Source organism: Aspergillus caelatus (assembly GCF_009193585.1).
Source record: "Aspergillus caelatus strain CBS 763.97 unplaced genomic scaffold BDV27scaffold_103, whole genome shotgun sequence".
NCBI lineage: Eukaryota > Fungi > Ascomycota > Eurotiomycetes > Eurotiales > Aspergillaceae > Aspergillus > Aspergillus caelatus.
This window is the reverse complement of record NW_022475366.1, coordinates 86,098-107,716: the sequence shown is the minus strand read 5'-3', so window position 1 is coordinate 107,716 and position 21,619 is coordinate 86,098. Positions and strand designations below refer to the sequence as shown.

At 47.4% G+C, this 21,619-nt stretch overlaps 6 protein-coding genes across 6 annotated transcripts; 3 read left to right on the top strand and 3 right to left on the bottom strand.

Moving 5' to 3' along the window:
* Nucleotides 1-88: 88 nt before the first annotated feature.
* Nucleotides 89-2,474, top strand: BDV27DRAFT_145795 (putative PP-loop ATPase superfamily protein; the record flags this gene model as incomplete). Its single annotated transcript, XM_032070461.1, has 3 exons — nt 89-371; nt 568-901; nt 1,352-2,474. The coding sequence occupies 3 exons, from the start codon at nt 89-91 to the stop codon at nt 2,472-2,474; spliced, it is 1,740 nt and encodes a 579-aa protein (XP_031926956.1).
* Nucleotides 2,475-2,769: 295 nt separating this feature from the next.
* On the bottom strand, nt 2,770-3,326 carry BDV27DRAFT_129391 (LYR motif-containing protein). The gene has a single exon (XM_032067180.1). It carries the CDS (start codon nt 3,224-3,226, stop codon nt 2,897-2,899), a length of 330 nt encoding a protein of 109 aa, XP_031926955.1. The 5' UTR covers nt 3,227-3,326; the 3' UTR covers nt 2,770-2,896.
* Nucleotides 3,327-3,450: 124 nt separating this feature from the next.
* On the bottom strand, nt 3,451-7,368 carry BDV27DRAFT_129389 (putative Ras guanyl-nucleotide exchange factor RasGEF). The gene is made up of 6 exons (XM_032067179.1): nt 6,729-7,368; nt 6,340-6,658; nt 6,071-6,256; nt 4,261-5,744; nt 3,782-4,210; nt 3,451-3,726 (listed from the first exon to the last, which is right to left on the bottom strand). The coding sequence occupies exons 1-6, from the start codon at nt 6,972-6,974 to the stop codon at nt 3,643-3,645; spliced, it is 2,748 nt and encodes a 915-aa protein (XP_031926954.1). The 5' UTR covers nt 6,975-7,368; the 3' UTR covers nt 3,451-3,642.
* Nucleotides 7,369-9,384: 2,016 nt separating this feature from the next.
* Nucleotides 9,385-10,432, bottom strand: BDV27DRAFT_3404 (zinc finger HIT domain-containing protein). The gene is made up of 2 exons (XM_032076370.1): nt 10,233-10,432; nt 9,385-10,121 (listed from the first exon to the last, which is right to left on the bottom strand). Exons 1-2 carry the CDS (start codon nt 10,301-10,303, stop codon nt 9,629-9,631), a joined length of 564 nt encoding a protein of 187 aa, XP_031926953.1. The 5' UTR covers nt 10,304-10,432; the 3' UTR covers nt 9,385-9,628.
* A 1,977-nt stretch (nt 10,433-12,409) lies between these two features.
* Nucleotides 12,410-14,188, top strand: BDV27DRAFT_145792 (Zn(II)2Cys6 transcription factor; the record flags this gene model as incomplete). The annotated part of the gene is made up of 4 exons (XM_032070460.1): nt 12,410-12,469; nt 12,544-13,068; nt 13,133-13,273; nt 13,334-14,188. 4 exons carry the CDS (start codon nt 12,410-12,412, stop codon nt 14,186-14,188), a joined length of 1,581 nt encoding a protein of 526 aa, XP_031926952.1.
* Nucleotides 14,189-14,742: 554 nt separating this feature from the next.
* BDV27DRAFT_129380 (NifU family protein) lies at nt 14,743-16,287 on the top strand. The gene is made up of 3 exons (XM_032067178.1): nt 14,743-15,284; nt 15,349-15,885; nt 15,962-16,287. The coding sequence occupies exons 1-3, from the start codon at nt 14,988-14,990 to the stop codon at nt 16,115-16,117; spliced, it is 990 nt and encodes a 329-aa protein (XP_031926951.1). The 5' UTR covers nt 14,743-14,987; the 3' UTR covers nt 16,118-16,287.
* Nucleotides 16,288-21,619: the final 5,332 nt, after the last annotated feature.

Sequence of the window (21,619 nt, the reverse complement as noted above, 5' to 3'; positions counted from 1 at the left end):
CTGACTTCTCCGATTCAATTAACATTCCTTCTATCTCCTGTCGCCGAACTAATTCCTCTGAAACCCCGTTTGATCCAATTCGTTCCTCATGCGTACTCTCACTCTCTTGGCCACCTTACTGGCCGTTCTGGCCGGCCTGTACAATTACCTCAACGCGCGTCTCGAGCAGTTTTACATCTTTGAACCCGGCCAGTTGCATGACCTCTCTCAGCGTGCAATTGCTACACATGGAAACGATACTCGCGCCGTTGTAAATTACATTGTCTCGGAGCTAGATGAGAAGGTCCCCGGAAACCACCTGAACAAGGAAGAGGAATGGGTGTTCAACAACGCCGGTGGTGCCATGGGTGCCATGTATATTATTCATGCTAGTAAGCGGAATCTATCTCCTTTTTCCGTCCTCCGACTCCTACAAATTGCTAACTTTCAACCAGGTATCACGGAGTACTTGATTATTTTTGGTGCGGCTCTCGAACTCTTTCCTCTCCACATCTCCCCCTTTATCCAGACCCATTTCCAACGGCGCGCCCATACAATGCCCCTCTTGCTAACCACGTCGGAATTCAGGAACCGCAATCGGCACCGAAGGTCACACTGGCCGTCACACTGCGGATGATTACTTCAACATCCTTCAGGGTACTCAGCTTGCCTATGTCCCTGGATCCTACGAACCTGAGGTCTACCCTCAGGGCAGCGTGCACCACCTCAAACGTGGTGAGGTGAAGCAATACAAGATGGATGAGTCCTGCTTCGCGCTGGAATACGCCCGTGGCTGGATCCCTCCTATGCTCTTCTTCGGATATGCCGATACTTTCTCCAGCACTCTGGATTTCCCTACCCTGTGGGCTACTTCTAGAATCACGGGCCGGGAGATGATCGCCAACTTGTTCAAGGGGAAGCTGTAAAGTCCTCTCGGTGTTTCTTGTACTCTCTTACAACAACCTTAATATCTAGATGTGATTGGGTCATGATTATGTATATTATAGGTATAGCGATACCAAGATTTTTCATTAGAATCCAACCGTGATTATATTTTTCCGTGCAATGGAACCTTTCTTGTTCTGCGTATTTTTGTTTGCTACAAATTTGAATTTTTTTTTTCGTCTCCGCAATGCAAACAAAGCAAACTCACAAGCCTATCATGGTTATCGATTATCACTGATTTTCTTCCCCTCCAACCCCGAAGCCAATTTGAATTAATTCTCAAAAATCAATTCAAAATGGCGCCCTCACCTTGTTTCCACTGCCAAACCAACCGGGCAGTAATCGTCCGGCCAAAGAACCGCGAAAAGCTGTGCCGAACCTGTTTCCTCAACGTTTTCGAAACCGAAGTCCACGAAACAATCACCAGCACCTCCCTCTTTTACCCCGGCGAAAGGGTCGCCATCGGTGCCAGCGGTGGAAAAGACAGCACCGTCCTTGCCTCCGTCCTGAAGACCCTAAACGAACGCTACAATTATAGCCTCGATCTCTGCCTTCTCTCCATCGACGAGGGAATCAAAGGTTATCGTGACGACAGTCTAGAGACAGTCAAACGCAATGCAGAGCAATATGACATGCCACTGGAGATTGTCGGGTACGACGAGTTATACGGGTGGACGATGGACCAGGTCGTGGCGCAAGTGGGCAAGAAAGGCAACTGCACATACTGTGGGGTGTTCCGACGCCAGGCGCTAGACCGTGGTGCGGCGCGATTGGGCATCAAGCATGTTGTTACGGGGCATAATGCGGATGATGTTGCGGAGACGGTTATGATGAACCTGTTGCGGGGTGATTTGCCGCGCTTGTCGAGGGGTACGAGTATCGTCACAGATTCGGCTGCGTCGGATATTAAGCGCAGTAAGCCTTTGAAGTATGCGTATGAGAAGGAGATTGTGCTCTATGCCCACCATAAGCAGCTGGATTACTTCAGTACCGAGTGTATCTACTCGCCTGAGGCATTTCGAGGTAGTGCGCGGACGCTGATTAAGGATTTGGAGAAGATCCGGCCCAGCTCGATCTTGGATATTGTTAAGAGTGGGGAGGACATGGCGGAGCTTGTCCCTGCGGAGGTTAAGGGTAAAACCTGTGCTAGATCTGCAGATGATGAATCGGCTGGTGGATGTGGAAGCCAGAATGGCCGGACGCGTGGTGGCGAAATGGCGGAGATGGAAAAGAAGTTGGCTGATGATGAAGCGGCGGAGTCGAGAGAAGTTGAGATCAAGCTGCCAGCACAGAGTGTTCCCCTCCCTCGTAAGAAGCAGAACAAGGGGACCAAGGGCTCAACGCAGAAGACTATCAAGACACAAACGATGGGCACATGCGAGCGGTGTGGATATATATCGAGTCAGAAGATTTGCAAGGCATGCACCCTGCTCGAAGGGCTGAATAAGAACCGGCCCAAGACGGCGATCGAAGTTGGCGTGGGGTTAGAAGATGAAGAGAGCAGCAGCACACTCATGCGACAGATGGAACGGGTCCAACTGGGTGGCTGATACAGTCAACCTGATATCAACCAGTTCTTTCCGTCGTAGATCCCCTGGTCACTCCATCCAGACACATGTACAGCCTACAGCTGTCCCCACTAGCCGACAAATGCCGTCCACATATAAGGCCCGTCATCCAGCGCAGAGAGTACCCTCCGCGACACCGCACGGCCTACTATATATACATGGTGCAAAACCAAAGACATCACGAAGACAGACGCACAATGAATGAACGGACTCCACATGAATTATATAGTCAGTCAGTCAGATACCATAGAATAATATACAATCTATAAATGACACAGTCACACAATCATACAAGACACCCAAACTCCACATATATATAAACCCCCAAGTCTACCATATAACATTTCCTTTTCCCACCATATCCCCCATCCCCCCTGTGTAACCAGTATACCCCTAAACCAAATTCACTCCTCCTTCTGATCCTTAGCTTCAATAGGCAGATTCAACCCAACCCGCCTAGCCGTAAGTCTAATCTTCTCTTGCTCATCCATCGTCATGCCCGGGTTATACCGTTCAACAAGCCCAAGATATTGGCGCTGCGCGCGTGCATACTGCGCCACCTGCTCCGCCTCCTGGATATGAGCATGCAGCGTTTCTTCATCCGCCGATTTAATCTGGTCGCGGTAGAGCTCGCGGATGCGGTTGTGGAGAGGTGTTGGGTTTGAGAGGCTGCGGCGTGGAAGTTCGCGGAGGAGGGCGCGGTAGGTTGATCTTGCCTGGGCTTGGAGGGACATTTTGTGGTTTCTTCGTTTTAGTCAAGGGGTGTCACGTTTGGTTTTTGGTTCTTTGCCTTTTGTTTGTATTGGACGATTTGGGAGGTGTTGTTGAGGAGCTTATTTGGTTTGATGGTTTTGGTGGATCCTTCGGTGATGGTTGTTTTACTTGTGTCTACTATCTCTACGTGGTCACGTGATACTACTGGGGCAAGTTATGTGGATAGAGATAAAGCTATGTTGGGTGTAGCAGTAATATAGTAATATATTTAGACATGTCAATATGTATGTATGTACATCATAGACCAGACGATCGTCATCATTCATCAGGCATCTCGTCAGTACAAGTGTATGACTGGGTCATGGAATCGTTACCCTCATGGACAGGGATGACAACAGAAATATGAGACCAGGGAAATGTTCCATCACGCGCGCCTTTACGACCGTAACCAGCCGAACTTTTTGCGTCCCGTCTCGCCGCCAGCGGAGGGCTCGACCTGGGAACTGCGTGCATATAAATCCTAAGCAGGTCAGCAAATTGCAGAGATGCAATGTGGAAAGGGGATAAAAACTAACCTCATCGTCACCTGATAACTTGATATCGAGTATCAGCCGGGCTGCATCCTCATACCTCTGCAGATGAGGATAAGGCGTCTTCTGACTGCGCTGAATACCCAATACAACCTCCCCCATCACCTCAAATTTCCGCCAGTTGATCCTAGACTTGTTGTCTCCTACAAATGTTCTGTTCCCCTCTTCAGCGGAGACCAGATCTCGCCGGTGGAGTGGTAGGAATGGGATCCTTTCTGAGAAAGTATTGTCCCATGCTAGGCGATATGCAAAGTGGCTCTTTTGTGTTCCCATGAGGATAACCAGCCTCATGAAATCTTTTTGCGTTTGGATAGGTACAGAATCGCGCGTTTGCGACAGTCGATGCACTGGTGTTCCGTTGATTCCGGCGATTACTGCACCGAGCGAGTTATAGTTATTTAATCGACGCAGTTTCTGGTCGAGGGTTAGTGCAAGAAGAAAATGTAAGTGATACAGGAACTCACTTGTGCAACGTTCATGAACTTCTCTAACGCCTTCGCTCGGTGCTTGGGCTTGTCTCGGAAGAGGATAACACTAGCAACGAAAAATGCCAGATGATTGAACTGCTTGATCATCCGATTGACATGCTTTAAACTCTTGATCTTGTCTTTATCCGGCCCAGAGATACTGACATGTCGCACAAGATCCCGTGGCCGGAACGAGTTGAACATGATCCAGTCAATCCGGGTTAATTCGCGGGCGAAATCTTCATCAGGAATCTCAATGAACTGCCGCCATTGCATTTTTGACAATGATAGTCGAGGGGTAAGTTCTAGACTTTGAGATTCTTTCTGCGCAGCCTCCATGCTCAAAAACGTGAACGACTGGCTCGACACGGTGCCGGGCTTCTCGAAGGTAGCCGAGTTCGACAGCTTCGGAGATGGGTCAGATGCTCCTTCACTAAGATCTAACGCACTCATGTTGTATATAGGGTCTTCTTCCTCTTCGTTCTCCTCGCCTTCGTCGAGCGTCGATCCGCCAAGGAATAAGGATGGTGAGCTTCGACCGGAGTTGTTGAGGAAGGTCTCGTGTCCATCAAATTCATCAACGTCGCCATCTCTGAATGGCCAGCCTACATCATCATCTTCTGCGTTATTCTCGAGATAGGATCCAACCTCCTTTGCGGCAAACATGTAAAAGTGGCTCTTTTCCAGAGTAGACACAAAATCCGTGATCCGCTTGCGGGTCTTGGGGTAAGCTAGGTCGCCTGGATACTCCGATACCCAGGTGGACATAATATTGAGTAACCTTAACTGGTCCGCAATGCGAGTTAGTTGATCGGTAAAATTCTTCTCGTTCCGTTCAAATCGGTTGATAAGTGCATTTAGCAAGGTGGACGGGGCGGCAAACTTGCGATAAAGGCAGAGGAATATAGACGCGAATTTGGAGTCCTGCTTCGACATTGGTTGTGCAACAAGGCGATCAACGAGTTCATCAAACGTGAATCCGGCATCGTTCGAAGATCCATTTGAAGATCCTTCGCTCGACGCCTTTTCTTTGCCTTCCGGACTCGACGGAGCGCTAGCTGGCCCTTCCATTCCGTTGTCCATATCTAGAAAGCTATTGAAGGCATCTGAGCCACCGCTATTTCGCCAGGCGGCATGAAGCCGTTGCTGTCGACTGTCATCCTTTCCCGGTGACTCCTCCGCCGTTGATGTTTTGTGTGGATTCAATCGAGCTCCTGAAGGAGGAGTATGCGGTCGCACCGGATATGTATTGCTCCGGGAGAATCGTAAGACTTGCGCATTGGACGCCAGGTTTGAAGAATTCGAGGGGTCGGTGGGTTGGCGGTCTTCACCATACCCATCGACTCCCGGATCAAAGGTACTAGTGATGGGGCCGCCCGCGGCTCCAGTTAATGCAGCCGTGGGGTTCTCTGAGTTGGCACGGCTGTGATGCCAGTCCTGCGTAGAGGGTTTTTTGAATGAGTACGAGTAATCAATGGAGTCTAAAAGAATGTTAGTATCAAGTCAGCTTTAAACCAGCGAGTAGTAGGCAGCGGAAAGCGGATTGCACGCCGCGACGCCTACACCCTGAAGATCGGCGGTCGACTAGGGAAGACGCGAACGCTAGTCTCAGGCCGCGCCACGGAACTAGCGAGAACGTGGCGGACCACTCAAGGGATTGGCCAAGAAATATGAGAAAGGGATTCAGAAAACAACGGTACAGTGCAGAAGTTTCTTTCTGTTCTCGTTCTCTCCTCTCCTCTATGAGGGCTGCGTGAAATAAAGGGTGCTGCAGTAGTGGTGGAATGGCGTTGTTGGTAGGGCTTACCATATTTACTGTTAATAACTTCACGTAGTACCATTGAGATACACATCTTTTGCGATCGCGGCGATTCCGGGGATGTCTTGTGAATCTGGTAGTTCTTCAACGCAGGCTCGAGTGGTCCATCCGGTGCCTGAATGTCGCATTTGCTGGCGACCAATACAGATGGGAATGCAAATGCTGCTAAGGTGTCTATACATAGAATCAGTAAATGCGCTGGCGAAGCACAATAAAATCGCAGACATTACTAGGGATAGTAAAGAAGGGCCACATACCTAACAACCTTGTAAGTTCAGGGAGACCCACAGAACGTGTCACATCATGGACAACAAGAGCACCGTCTACTGACGGGGATTCGTTTCCAACTCGTGGCCACTCTAAGAGGCCATCATTCCCGATTGTTATCTCATTCGTGTTCATCTCTAGCAGGCGGACGAGATACACAGTCCCGTCTAACGACATCTTCTTCGTAGTCGCTCGTGACGAAAGTGGCTGTTTCATATCCAAGGCACTCTGAATAAACGTTGTTTTACCTACTTGGTCTTGGCCAACGACAGCAATGGTGACTAGTGGAAAGTTTGGCTTCGACGATGTCTGCACAGTGCATCATAGTTAGAACGATGCGCTTTCCCAGATCTTGCAACACAAATAGTTTTAGTTGTACCTCATCGCCAGCACGGGTAGATGGAACCCCATTCTTTCCGGAGGATGTCATGATTTCCTCTTCTTCTATAACAGACGGCTCAATCTTATTCCCGGTCTCTGTCGCCATTTTAGAAGAATCAAGTTTATGCAGACCACCGGCAGGGGCAGAAATTGTTCGACCTGGAAGACCCGGTCTTTGCGGAACGAACATGGCTTGGGCTTTGTCGCTAGATGACCGCTCTCGTCGCGGTGTCTGGGAGGTCATAATGGGTGATGCTCGCGCGAACCCAGCGCGGCGGCGTTAGGGAATATCCGATACAGCAAACAAGGTCCGACAGCGCAAGGTCCAACTGCTGCTACGTGAGTAAGTGAAGCAGACACGGCAGCTCATCCATTGTCGCTCGCAACCCAGACTGAGAGTTATCGGAGTATTTGCAATCGAAGGGATTGTTCAAAGCGATACCAAGGACGGTCGGCAATTTGATCCTTTGATTTCTTCTAACACGGATGTCAATCCCTTTCGCTTTCCTCTTCTCTCTCTGCACTTTTTTTCCCTTTTTTTTTATTTTTTTTATTCTGTGATGCTTCAGAAGCCGAACACCGGAGAGGGAAACTAGACGCAAACAAATCCAAAATTAGCAATGAAAAATCCAGTATCCGTAAATAAGAGTTGGACAGAATCTCACAAGAGAATACTCGTGACGTTGAGAACAAATACTTTTTATGCTGGGGAGGAGCTTCAGTGGTCGTAAGATCAGCCGAAGGCGAGTTTGCGCGCAACAGACGGAGCGATGTCACTGGCCCGACAGAGCCCCAGAAAACGATGGAGAAGCTGGTCGGAAGAAAGCTGGACAGTTATTATAATTAGAAACACACGCACGCACGCACGAGTGCCCTGGGGGCGAATCAATCAGATGGAGAGAGAAAAACAAAGAAGACCCATCGATGTCAATCTGCTAGGGAAATACCTTGTACAGGAAATAATAGTTTAACTTCTGCGTCCTTCAAAGGCGTTGTGCGCCCGTCCGAGTTGGGATCTTCACACCGCGTAGGAAGCCGACGGGACCCTTCAAAAAGTTCGTCTTCTAGGGAGGAACATAGTCTTTGACCTGGTTTTCTTTTACTAGATTTCGTTTATATGTAAGGGAGGAGCGAAATAAAGAATAAATAGTAAAACTACACTCAGCTTGAAACTTAATGAAGGACCGGTTAAAATAAAACATAAACAAAATACAAATAATGAGAAACTCAAGTGACTACTCCGTAAATGACTCGAGAGCAAAAAGAGCTTCGGAGGCCACCGGGAATCATTAATGGCCATGTGTGATACAAACAATGAGACGGTAGCTTTACAGCCTCTCCGAATCAGAACAGGAGAATGGGGATCAGGCATCTCATTGCTGCAAAACACATCCCCCCCTCTCAAGGTGTGATCATTCCCATGGTCTTTACATCGCCGATACTAGTAGACACATGCTATGCCATCCATATAGTAAGAAATACGGATATCAACAACCTAGGTGTTGCTAATAGCCTAATATGGGTAGTAAGTATACTATACCTAGGCATATATATATTAAGACAACACATGATCTCCATAGGAAAGTCCGTCCGAACCCTACTCCGTACCTACTCCGTACCTACTATGATCATACCTCTTAACAATGTCTTTTCACCTACGGAGTACGGTCCTAGTTCTCCATGGGATGCTCACGAGGCAACTAGACCTACCCAATAAACCATCTCTCAAATCCTCCTATTTTTACTATTATTATTTTTTTTTAAATGTAAAAACCCAAGGGCTCGCTTACCATTGGGATCCCTAGGATAGGTGTATCGACTTGTGGTCAAGGATACGCTAAGACCATAGTTCGGGACGGTTTCACCTCGTCAAATGAAGGCCGCGTTGCACGACCTTCCCCACGAGTAGACGGGGGCTTGGATCCAGACCAATAATGAACGGACTACGTACTCGATTCCAATCCTGGAGTCACATCAATTCATGTTCTCTAGAGGGTCAGTGTACCTTTACAAGGTTGGATCAATGAAAGCAGTTTGATTCGGTGCTCACTGATTCATTAGTTCACAGGCACTTATTCAATGACATCCCGAAGTTCCATACGGAGTAGACCGCGCGGGTAGGTGTTTTCCCCGATCACCAACACCCAAGCACTAAAGGAAGTAAGAATATCTATCACACATATCACAAAACTTTGGTTCAGCTCCACGGCGTTAACCTAGTTTGTGTCAACAGCAGCGGCTTTGTGTGGTCCAGCCTCAAGCGGATCTGTCAATTAAAACTGCATTAGTCTCCATCAGACAGCCAGTCAAACGAAGTTCATTTATTTTTTATGGGGAACATCGTGCTTGCTGACATTGTTGGTTTCTGCCGATGGCCCGAGTGTCAACATGAAGTCCTCGAACGGAGTATGTCCCTACGCTATGGCTATGCAGGGCCGCAGACCACGGTCATTCTGATTATTGCAGCCTTCCCAGGGTGGTAGTGTTTTAAGCTTATATGCCTAAGTCAACAATTCCCGTCTAGTCACCTAGCAGCGGAACGGAGGGCAAGTTAAACATAGTCGGATCAGTTAATATGCATATCTCTAGAACCTTATAACCTCATTCTTGATTACTCTGATTTGTTTGATTTCTTCTTCGTAGGTTGTTAAAGAGTACTATACATCAATCAAGGTTACCACGAATATACTCGGCCCTCTGCTGAGGAACTCTCCGAGGTGAACGGTTGTTGGTTTATTGCCCGATATTTTTTTTTTTTTTTTACAAACATGTTCAGCCTCGGCACAGTTAATTGAGGTCGAGGATGTCTGGCAAACACATGACTCTAAAACTCCCGTTCTATGCACACGAGATGTTACCCCAGGCAGAAGAGAAAAGAGGAAACGAAATAAGTATACATTATGCAGATTCCCGAGGGAAACGCTCTCCATTGACCAAGGCTACGAATCGCATGTAGCCTTCGGCATTTTTCCCGACCTCCGAGCCTTCCTCGCACATCTCCCTTAGTTTCCTGACTTTTCCCAACCCTCTGTTGAAGCCCTTCTCACGAGTCCAAGGTCCTCGGCTGCGAGGGGCTCCCTTTCCCCGTCCAAAGGGTCGTCGGCCTCCATGAGCTTGAGTCTCAACCCATTCCTCCTCAAGGGTAGCCTTGTAGATATCTCGTAACTGGTCACGTAGTGCTGGATAACGATCGAACAGCCCCTTAAGTTGGGGTGAGGACCCTAAAGCACGGGGGTCGGTATCGTTCTGTGACTCATGCGTATTTTCACCAGTATGCCCATTGACTTCTTGTGGTTGGTGACGGGTACCATTCACTTCTTCGGATGTCTTTGGCGATGGTGCTTTGGGCGCACAATAGATCTTGTGAGACTGGGTGCAGGCGAGCGAGCAGCTGGGGGATGCACATTAGTAATTTTGCTTTTTCTTATATGCCATAATTGCATCTGTGGATCAATTCACAGCTTGATGCTTTTCTTTCTTTTTAATAAATCATAAAACTTACCTCATAAGCCCACATGTCGGACATCGGTATTTGGAGGGTTCCGAGGCGCAAACCTCGCATGTATTAGGCATTTTCTTAGGGCAGCCTTAGAGCTTTCGCAGCTGCGCAGCATTCAGTCAGACCCCCTCAAGCATGTTTGAGCATCCAACCACAATGGGCTTATTAAAATCAGCCTTAGTGTTCAAGCTTGTCGATCTTAAAACACCTGGGATGGGCCGGAAGCGATCGAAAATGGCAATCGAGAACAAAAGAGCACTGAAATGGATGAGTCAGCATAAGACCATGCCTGAAAAGTACTAGTGTTTCTGCTGCTTCATGGATACCGTTCTACATACCTTTAGTGCTTTAGATGGATCAACAGTCTTCATATTGATTGATTGCCGACATTAAACTGCTTTGCTAAACTTCTCAATATCGGCTCGGCATACAATTTTCGAAGCTCCCCATGTGCACGCAATATGGCATAGAGCTTTCAGCAAGCTAACAGCTTGGGCAACAAACAACGTTGTCCATCGAGACACTAAAGTTTTTGTCTAATGCTTCCTAATTCCTGGTGGATATAATTTTTTAAAGGTATCATAAGGATTGTACTTCTGCTCAATCGATCAAGCACTCTGAGTTCACCTGGAACATATCTGCTGGTCCCAAATCGCAACCTAAAAGTGAAGGATGAGCATCCTGCCGATAGTCTGGCATCCGGAATAAGGAGGCCAAAATGTCTGCTTCGGGCCATTAAAGAAGCCATATCTCCTTGTGAAGTAAATCCGCGGTCTCCGTATGACCAACCGCGAGCCTGGCAACAGCAGGAATGAACCCAGCAGCAATTTTGTCACACCGTATTTTCTTACTGGACGTGAGACTTGAGAGCCTGGATCTGACCCAAAAGGATTTTCAAGACTTTTCTTGCTTAGCAGAAAATCACGTCCACTTATCAGTATTTTATAAGTCTCTTCTGTCGAATATATGAAAGGGGTGCGGTTCGTTCGCCGGCCACCAACATAGCACTTGCTGACGGAGTATCAGAGGGCAAAAATTGATAGTAATGCTCTGATATCCAGTTACTAAAGAAACTTTCATGAACGGGAGCGAGAGAGAGCTCATGTGGACATACAAGGATTCACAATCAGGGGATCTAATCAGATATCTCTCAAACAACACTGAAAAGCCCCCTTGGCTTTCCAGATGCTAAGGTCAATGACAATCTCTTCTACGGCAGGTGATTTGCAAGCCGCCCACTTCATTGGTCAGACCAGTCAAAATCTTGGTAAATTAGTGTCCATGGAGACAGACCTAACATTGGATAGCCTAGTTGACTTATTCAATGAAGCCAGCAACGCCAGCAGTGGCCATATACAATCCCCGAAGTTGAGCAGGACTCTCAACTTCGCGATGACGACAATTACTGCCTGGCTTGCAAGCCGACACAGATGGTTCAGCATTGATCACCAGTTCATTTTCGTTTATTTATCTCATTATATCCCTCCCTACCAGCCATCACGAAGATAGCTTACCTGGCTGGGCTTCTTGGTAGGCTCGTTGCCAATGACCGTATTCAGAATTGCGTTTCATGTTTGTGCTAAGCTAAACTGGTGCGAACCTCATGAAAGCTCCTTTGTACGGAATACCATCGGCTTCATCGCCTCATTCAGGATCCCGAAGGCTGGTACACTGTGTGTCAAGCATTGATGTATGGAACGTCAATGGATTGACTTAAAAGCACCGAAAGAGTCATTGCAGATGGATCGTTAACAACTACACCTAGTCTCCACATCTTGGGACGCTGGATGGCATAGTAGAACCCCTACCCTCAATAAGCCACCATTCGGGAACAGCTATATCTTGATTTGCAGACACTGTCGGCCACCTCTTCCTCATTGTGACTGCATTCGGGGCTCCCGAAAATCTGAGAATTGAGTCTAGCAGAACAAGGCCAAAGTCGGAGAAACCCAGAGAAGTGGGGATAGGATCAGCAGCCTAACGGTCACACGTGATCCACGGCCACTTTCCATGGTTCATCCTCTGGCTTCGTAGGAGAGGGGCGTAGTATCTTGATCAGAGACATTGTTTGCAAGTTCATCTTATGTGCAGCCAATTTGAGTCAAATTCTTCTCTGGCTCACCTCTTTCGCTTCTGCGGCGCGCGGCAACTGAAATGACATCAGACCCCGATTCATGAAAATGGGCGGCATACCGTTTAAGTCTACTGGGTGCAATACATGCCGGCGCCGAAAGGTTAAGGTAAGACTAAACACAAATTCTTTCCTACGTAACAAACCAGCATGCCGGGCCATTGGGTTATAACGCATGCTTAGTGCGATGAACTCAAACCGGAATGCCTCCGGTGCCTCAAGAACGGCCATATCTGTACCGGTTATGAACGGTCAAGAGTTTTCATACACAAATCTCCCAATGAAATGGAGGATGGTGCGCAGAAGCTCACCCGGCGTCCAAAAGCTCTCCTGGATGGTCCTAGAACTCACCAAGTAGACCAGGTGGGACCCGAAATTCAGTTAAATACAAATGTGGAGGTCCGATCTCAATTGTTCCAGTCCTTCATAGACAGTTACCTGCCCCAGTCAAAATATATATGCGACAGGACAGGGAAGAATATCCTTCAAACCCTTCCAGATCTCTCTGGGAGTAGCTTGCTCCTAGACAAAGCGGTCGTCGCTCTCTCCACGGCATTTCTGGCAAAACAAAACCAAGATAGAAATTTACTGCAGAACAGCACTCAAATCTACGGGAATGCCATTCAGATGCTAAATGGTAAGATAAGCTCCGGGAGAACTTTCGGAAAAGATGTCTGGTATACCACGATAATCTTCCAAATATACGAAGTATGTCTCACAGATATACTTGCACTCGGTCCCACTGCTATCGCATGAGCTGACAGCGAAGCAGTTAATCAATTGCTCTCCACCGGGGTTTGGGGCGTGGATTGCCCATGTCCAAGGCAGTAGTGCGGTCATCAACCAGTGCTCCGGACAAGATGACGAAACCGCTACCTCAAGGCTCTTTCGTCGTCAACTCAAGTTCGTCACTGTTAGTGTTCTGATCCTCGAGAAGTTTCCCACTTGTACCTGCTGATGCTTAGCAAACCAGTTGTGCGATGCAATTGGAAAACGCAAAGCGCCCGATTTCTATAACTCTTCGGCCTGGCAGGGTAGCTCGTTGCAAGACACAGATGGCCCTGAGCCCATCGATGAGCTTATTGATCGGTTGGCGGACTGTTGCGCTTTGATGGAACAAGTTGACAGATTTCTCGAGGACCCGGTTGAAGGCCACGACCAGATTCAAAGTACTGGGCGAGATTTGTTATTCTCTTGTTTCTCTTTAGAGGAAAAGCTCCATCGAATCTGTTGCATGACGCAGAAAGAACTCGGAAAACCTTCAATATCACCTGCTAATATGACTTGTCGAAAGGATTTTAGAAGCTCTCTCTACACCCACTTATTGCCCAAGCCCTTTCAGTTCCCGTCTCTCACGTGTGCAGAGGCTCATCTAATATACTGGACTGCATTAGTATTGCTCTATCCTCTGATAGACCAATTACTTGAGGTTCTCCGACTTTCGGCGGGCCATGTCTCTCTGGATAGCTACTACTCAACTTCTTGCGAGCACGCAAACTCTGGAGTCACGCTGAATCTGGAAAGTATAGCTGATTTCACTACTCTTGCCGAGCACTATGCTGACCAGGTCTGTCGCTCTGTTATTTATTGTTTACAACCAGATTTGAAAACTTTGGGCGCCCAGTTACTGCTTGCTCCCTTGAGTCAGAGCGCACAGTTCTATAGCGTACATGAATTGGCCAGAAAATACAGGTGGTGCCAGGGAGTGTTTGTGCTTCTGCCCCAGCTAAGTCTTGGTATCGGGTATTTTCTGAAGGATATGGTCTGGCCCAAATACCGTTCTTCGCAGAGGAGGTATCTGACTTCCCAATCGATATCGCCTGAGTGAGAGCAAATTTGGCGATTACAGCCGTCAACACCTATGCGAACAAGATAGCAAGACATTGGGCCACGCCGGGTATGACCAGGATAAGCCGACCACGCAAGCACAAGAGCTCTGCTAAGTTTCCTCTAAAGGCCAGCTTCCATGTGCCAGCGTCAATGCCCATCGAGCCCAGACAAGAGACTTGTCTGGGAGAGAGCTCTGAACGTGTCGTCTATCATACATAATAAATGAGTGTAGGCAGTTATCAGCTTTAAGTCCTTTAATGCTATGCTCCAATGGTTATCACCATCGATCAGGGAAAATCCGCCTTTTTGTCTTCGTTGGCTGGTACGTTATCATCACATATCATGTGTTACGACCCTAGAGTTTCCAAATATATATAATATGTTCATATGATGTGTGTATGTGTGGTAAAATACATGTTGAGTTACTTGTAAGTAGTGGAGCATGTACGGAGTACTCCGTACTGTATATACATACGGTCGAAAGAAGAGCAGCCCTTTGAAAAAAGTGAGGAGACTACTGTTCTCAGGAATGCTCGAAGCATGGACTCCGATGTTCGCTTTCCGCGGAATGCAATGCACCTTTGGAATGTCGGGTAAATGCCAATCTGCCACCTTGTGATTGGCTCGAGTCAATTACCGATTTATCAGCAGGTTCGTTTCCCGGAATCACGTGAACCCATTGCGTCAGAGTGCCGGGCGGTCGGAAGAAAGTATTGTACTTTCCATCAACTATCCAAAAACAATTTCCAAACAGACAAACCAGATACGCCAGTGTACTAGGTTGCTAAGTTCACAATATGTCTGCCAGCTCAGTATCCGGTGCCATGCTTAGGCGAACTATTTTGAACTCTAGAGTCACGGCACAGCGTTTGAATGTGGTTGAGCCTTCCTCGCGCACCGTCCTCCCCAATGTCTTTGCATCTTACAGAACTATCCACCGTTCGGCTCGGCTGCCCGCTATTACTGCCTCGGAGGCTCGTCATCGGCCGACTTTGCGACCTCACCAACAGTCTGCAGTGACCCGTGTGAATGGGCCCTCCCCAGTCAGCAAGCGCTCAATCTTCATCCAAACCGAGAATACACCAAATCCCGACGTAGGTCTATGACTATTCAGACCATTTCAATTGGACTCATACTGACGCTGAGACCTGGCTTTAGGCTCTGAAGTTCATCCCTAACCATCGTGTCCTCCCGGAGGATTTCCCGACATCGTTCCTCGAGTACCTGTCGCCTCGCTCTACCCTCGCCCCTCCTCACCCTTCCCCTTTGGCTGCGAACCTGTTCAATGTTGACGGAGTCACCTCTATCTTCTTTGGGCCCGAATTCATCACTGTGACTAAGGCAAGCGACGCAAACTGGGCCCATATCAAACCCGAGATCTTCAGCTTGATTACGCAGGCTGTAACCTCCGGCGAGCCGATCGTCAACACGGTCGCTAAGTCCGGAGAGAACGCGCAAGAGGGCGGTGAGGAGGAATCGCTCAGCTACAACGAAGAAGACGACGAAGTTGTCAGCATGATCAAGGAGCTCCTGGAGACAAGAATCCGGCCGGCAATCCAGGAAGACGGAGGCGACATTGAGCTTCGGGGTTTTGAGAACGGTATTGTGATGCTGAAGTTGCGCGGTGCCTGCCGGACCTGCGACTCTAGCACTGTCACTCTGAAGAATGGCATTGAGTCTATGCTTATGCACTACGTAAGTTTCCCGCCTTTTATTTCCCCCCTTGGGGTTGCTTGTTGGGGTAGGTGGCTAATGGTGCATTTCTGGACAGATCGAGGAAGTGCAGGGAGTTGAGCAAGTGATGGATGAAGAAGAGGAGATTTCGATGCACGAATTCGCCAAGTTTGAAGAGAAGTTGCGCCAGCAGAAGGGTGCTGCTGCCACCGCTTCTACGGGAGGCAAGGGAACTCTGGACTCGGCCCCATAAAAGCATTGTATTCTGCCCGTGTCGTTGTTCGTTTGTTTCGTTTATATACCATTGGTTGCATATCAATGTTTTAATGAGTGGATAGAAGAATTTTGCGTATGGAAATGCTCATGTTTACGTCTCTCCGTAATGGGGACTTGTACAATAACTATCAAATAAATTATAAAAACATACACCTCTCCATAGAGTATTCTATAATGACTCTGATGAGCAAGACTCACTAACAAATCCAACAAGTTATAGACTAAGAACAACAAGATTAACATATTCCTCAATCTGGGTACCTTCCCAAGCTGAAGAGGTCCTGCATTCGCCACGGCTCTACGCCAACAGCCCAGCCTCTCGCCACAGAAAAGTAGAACAAATTGGGCGTCGGGAATGAGGAGCCGAATGCCGAACACACAAAACGAAAAACTACAGGCACATGCCGCAACGACATACCCCAACCAAGCAGAGCCAATACCACAAGGGGGATTGAAAAAACAAAGATACTAGCGTCGGGTGGGAGCGCGGAAGGTGGAGTTCCAAATTGGAGAAGTGAGGCCTAGGGATGCAATGGACTTTCTCTCGGCCGGGGGGCGGGGGGGGGGCTCAAGCGGAGGTAGTGCTAATTTAGTCGATGTCTTGGGGCCTACGGACAGAATTTCTAGTTACTAAGGGATGTTTGTATTCGAATTTTACTGTAGGGGATGTGTGAAGCACCTGACTTCCCAGACCTGGGAGGTTTATATGAAAGGTAGGCATGGTCGGACCTGCCTGGAAGGGGCTGCGGGGTTCTAGATGCGGGTCGAAATCATAAAGTCTTATCCGTATGTGGTTGACAATTGTGAGATCGGATCGGCTTTCAGATATTGCCGGTGGGAAGTGGAGGATGGGATGGAATAATTGGTTTTCTTGCTTGTGTGTGGCTGAGGTGTTAGTCGGAGTGTATCGTATACGAGTATCTGCCATTCTCCATATATATTCGTGTACACTGATGTACCGTTACGGGATCGGCAGAGACCTCTAGTCAAGGAGGTATTAAACCGAGTCTCGGGGAATATAAGCATCACGACGATAACGAGAAGGATCCAAAATTAAAAAAAAAAAGAAGAAAAGGGGGGAAAGAGGAAAGGGAAGGAAAAACTTTGATCAAAGAAATCCTGTCAATACGGTATCAGATGACGATCAATGAGAGTAATCGTGCAACATCCCCACGTCACCAATTCGGTCTCGGTTGAAATATTGCATAGTGATGGAGCTGAAGACTGGAATGGACATCCAGCAATCCGTGGGTTACCATCCATCTTTGGTGTCATTAACCACCATTGACCCAGTGGCCGCGAGAAGGGCCCAACAGCTCTCAACCATGGGTGGGGCTGCAGAGCTCTTCCTGTTGGAGAAGTGAACTGTCTGTTAATGTTGCAACCCCCTTGGACTAACGAAAGGGGTAGCCAGGGGCCTGAACGGCCAGTCACTGTGGGAGATGGAACTTACTTCTTGAGGATATCGGTGAGTAACGGAAATCGCTCTCCTCTGACGACAGGGAGTATAGTATGGCTGGAAAGGAAAAAAGAACCTAGGCAAATGCAAAGGCGGCTCGTGGACTGAAAGAACCAATGCAGGAAAGCTCTCTCCGCAATTTGGATGGCAGAAGATCCTGCATGACATGGGAACTTGCGTCTTGTAATTGGACGGCATTCCTTCGGCCCTAACTTTACTGGTGAGGAGGTCATCTTTTCATGACAATATGATTTGATTGCGTCCTTCTTCCCCCGCAATTTCGGATGCGCTTCTTTTTAGTGCGGCACATGGTTGGTCCAAAAGAGATTCCTAAAAGAGGGGAGATGATGTTCGACCTCCTTCAATTAATGGATGGAAGTATGGGAGGGTTAATCATGTACCTGGGACCTGAGATGTTTGCTTCGAACACGAACAATTTTCCTGGATGCTTTTGCTGTTTTTACCCAAAGATTGTCGGGTATCGTGGAGTGTAACGTAACGACAGTATGACGTTATGATACAAGAGAAGTGGTCTGACACCTGTGATCCTCTTTTCTTGATTTTCGGAAATAAGGATGGAAGAAAAGTAAAAAAGAAAAAAAAAAAGAAGAAGAAAAAAAAAAGGAAAAGAAAGAAGATTTGTTAATAAATATAAGGCTATGAGTGACTCAATTTGGTCCTTTCTCTTGTACATTATATATGGAGTACAAGAGAATAGCTCCCTGTTCGGGTTGCTTCCGGGTGGTCTCTGTAAACCTCTTAAATGGTAGCGCATACCAAATGGTGGGGCAACTGGGAAGAGACCACCACACACACACACACACACACACAGTTAAATGTCAGCCGACGATTTTTCATATGAATCAATCAATCAATCGATCCATTCAATTCAATTCAACTCTAGTTATACTCTCTCTCTCTCTTTCTCAAAGTCTTGGTTTATACATTTCTTTGTTACGGTTGGGACCCCGTAGTCAAGCGCTAGTATAGGTATTTGGTCGCATGAGCTGTGCATTAAGCATGAGGGGATGATGCAATTGAATGAGGTGAGAATACCCTTCCTCAAGTTCGTTCCCTCAATATATTTTCGTGGAATAGATCGTAGTGACAGAGAGTTTATCTTTCTCTATTCAAGTTGAAGATATAGATAGGTACATACATATACATGGGAGAGGCACCACCTGTGTCTGTTCACTGATACGTAGGACTTTGTGAAATCCAAGGACGCTGAGAGGTGGCTCGGGGCATCCGATTCCCTTTTGAAAACCCCGGAGGATCTTCAACTTGGCCTCCACTCGACCCACTCAAAGCGTTCCATCGATGGCCGACCAGTTCCTTGCACCTGTCTGCCTGTCTGTCATACTACACTAAGTACCACTTTACTTGCCGCCACCACTCATTCTATTACATGATCTTTGCTACATTGATCCCATACCTAAGGCATTACTGGGACTGATGAATGGTCGGAAGCGACGAATGCTTTCTCGTAGTATTTCCTTCCCCTCCCATCAATCCGGCGCGTGAATATCTTTCAATTCGTCCGCGCACCTCTTTCTTCATACCTACTGCACTCGACCTGTGGCTCCATGCGAGGTTTATCTAGGCTCTTCTGTCAAGATATCTTACCCCGCCTCCCCCCCAAAGTAATTAAAAACGCTCCCGGACTCAATTCAACATTGGTTGGTCCATACACCCATGTATGAATGTCGCCCAGAGGCACAGGCCAATGAACCCACCATCTCAATGAACTGACTCCCTGAACCTAACCACGATTATGGTAGTAGCTTGACGGACCACTTGCGCCACTTCCTCTCGGTGCCCCGACCCGTGGCTCGTCTTTCTCCTCCTTCGTGCCCACTATCAGTGGCCTGAGGTTTAGGTACATTAGCTGCTGCGACGGTTTTAGCTTGCATTTTTTTTTTTTTATCTATCCATCCTTTCTCATTACTGTACAACTTCTCCTCCTTTTTCTAATTTTCTTTTCGCCTCCCTCGAGATTTCTCTTTTTTTCTTCTTTTTCTTTTTTCCGCGTCTTCCTCCTTCTCGGAACAGATACTACTTTGGAATTTGATCTCTCTACCTCACTTTCCTCCGTACTCAACTATTAGAGCACCGTCACCCGCCTTGTGCCCCTGGCCCACCTCCCGCATTTTGGGGCGACAGATCGATCCAGCAACGTTGCAGAAGCCACACTCCGGCTCTCTCCAAAGCACCTTTACGAAGCTGCTACGCCGCTTTCAACTCCTCGCCCTCACGCCTCCAACCTCTCTTCGCCACAACCAACACCCATCGAAATAACAACGATTAAAAAGACACGCATAAAAAGAGAAAACGTCCTTCGTAATCAGTTTGATTTTTGCTTGATTGAATCGCGACGATTCATTCTTATCTCACCAGTGATCTCGCGTGCGCCCGCCTCGAAGATGCGCTACTCTTAAGGGGATCTACCCATAAGTTACTGGAGCCACACTGATTCCCAACGTCATCCGTTTAATGGTCACGCTACCGTCTGCGATCCCGCGCTTTCTGGACCAACTTTCTTGTCGCAACTCGACATCGAGTGTATCTCTAGATTCCCCGTGAACGGAATCAATTTGAATTGAGCTGGGCAATAACGTTCTTATCAAAATAAAAAGACCAAAAAAAAAAATCTACCCAAAGAAATAAAGGGAAAAAAGAACAAAAACAAAGAAACAGAACGATTATTCTCTCGGATAGGGGTCCATCTTGCCCGACCTCTTTGCCTACGGCCTTTTACAAGACGCGATAGAAGCCTGGTCGCTTCTTTCAGCGCAATCATTACCTTCTTTTATACTGCAACGGAGATGCTCATTTGATTTAAAGATTGCCTTGTTATTTGGGATTGGATAGACTATTAAGAAAAGTTTCGTTTTTATTAGACTGGTAAGTCGGCATCATACGACGAAATACGCAGAATTACTCACAGTCCCCGGCTATCTTAACAGACGCGATCACGAACTTCATCTGCTTGTTAGTAACCTGTCGAGTCGATCGGCAATATTTCACGCTTTCTATATCACTTACTGGTTTGATCCGAAATTGTACTTGCGAAAGGTATGTGCAAAGGATTTATTATATTGGATGTTTCAAGGCTGTTGAGATGAGTGTCGAGCAACCCGCAATTTTCCCCCCGCAGCCCGCATTCCACTGCATGTTTTACGTTGCTTTTTTGTTCCTTTTCCCCCGCGATTTGTCCCAGACCCAATGGGGAAGCTTTGCCATGTTGTAGCATCAACCTTACATTCAAGCAATATGCACAAAGCGTTCTGAATGCCGAGAAGGCACACCAGGGTCAAAAAGCGTTGGGATATATGCCTTCTCTTATTTGTTATTCAATGTCCTTCAAAACTCCGCGAGTCAACTACAGCAGAAACCCTAAGCAAACATCGTCATACTCCCAGAGATTCAGCAGCTTTCATTGGTAGTCAGTGAGGGATGAATCGAGTACTGCCTATATTGCGTTGAGATTCTCTTTCCATAGGGTTGGCAGTCATCTGACATGCTATACTCGGCAATTCACCACGTCCAACTCCCAATATCGCCACCCGCAGTTGCTGGCGGTGTATATACCCTTTCATCTCCATCATGATCCTCCGACATGATTCGTTTCTCTATTTCTCGAAGTACCCAGATATATGTATTCCTTTACTGTCGCTTAGTACAACCCACATGTGTCTCTCTAGCCTTGTGTTTCTGTTCGTTCTACTGCACACTTCCTTCCCATTGCAATATTTATGCAAATCAAACTGACCTTAGTACAACAAGACTGTTTATAAATCTCAGATTGCCTTCGTCTTTTTTTTTTTTTTTTTTTTTTTGTGAAAGACTTGTCTTCAGAATTCATAGATTGTCTCGACATTGTCTGTTAACCTTGCTCAGTTTTTCATCTTCGAAAATCGACCACACGCTTTCTGAAACTTGAATCTTTACTTTGACTACCGACCGGTGATTCGTTTCGACCGCTTCTGAAGGCTAAACGCAAACCTTTCATCCCTCGTC

Bases quoted from the DNA above. Each gene is read 5' to 3' on its own strand.
- BDV27DRAFT_3404 (XM_032076370.1), bottom strand. From the start codon at position 10,303: ATGCCTAATACATGCGAGGTTTGCGCCTCGGAACCCTCCAAATACCGA. The intron at 10,122-10,232 runs GTAAGTTTTATG...TGCATCCCCCAG, and splicing joins CCGACATGTGGGCTTATGAG to CTGCTCGCTCGCCTGCACCC.
- BDV27DRAFT_129380 (XM_032067178.1), top strand. From the start codon at position 14,988: ATGTCTGCCAGCTCAGTATCCGGTGCCATGCTTAGGCGAACTATTTTG. The intron at 15,285-15,348 runs GTAGGTCTATGA...ACCTGGCTTTAG, and splicing joins AGAATACACCAAATCCCGAC to GCTCTGAAGTTCATCCCTAA. The intron at 15,886-15,961 runs GTAAGTTTCCCG...ATTTCTGGACAG, and splicing joins AGTCTATGCTTATGCACTAC to ATCGAGGAAGTGCAGGGAGT.
- BDV27DRAFT_129391 (XM_032067180.1), bottom strand. From the start codon at position 3,226: ATGTCCCTCCAAGCCCAGGCAAGATCAACCTACCGCGCCCTCCTCCGC.
- BDV27DRAFT_129389 (XM_032067179.1), bottom strand. From the start codon at position 6,974: ATGACCTCCCAGACACCGCGACGAGAGCGGTCATCTAGCGACAAAGCC. The intron at 5,745-6,070 runs GTAAGCCCTACC...ACATTCTTTTAG, and splicing joins AGTTATTAACAGTAAATATG to ACTCCATTGATTACTCGTAC. The intron at 3,727-3,781 runs GTTAGTTTTTAT...TGACCTGCTTAG, and splicing joins AGTTATCAGGTGACGATGAG to GATTTATATGCACGCAGTTC.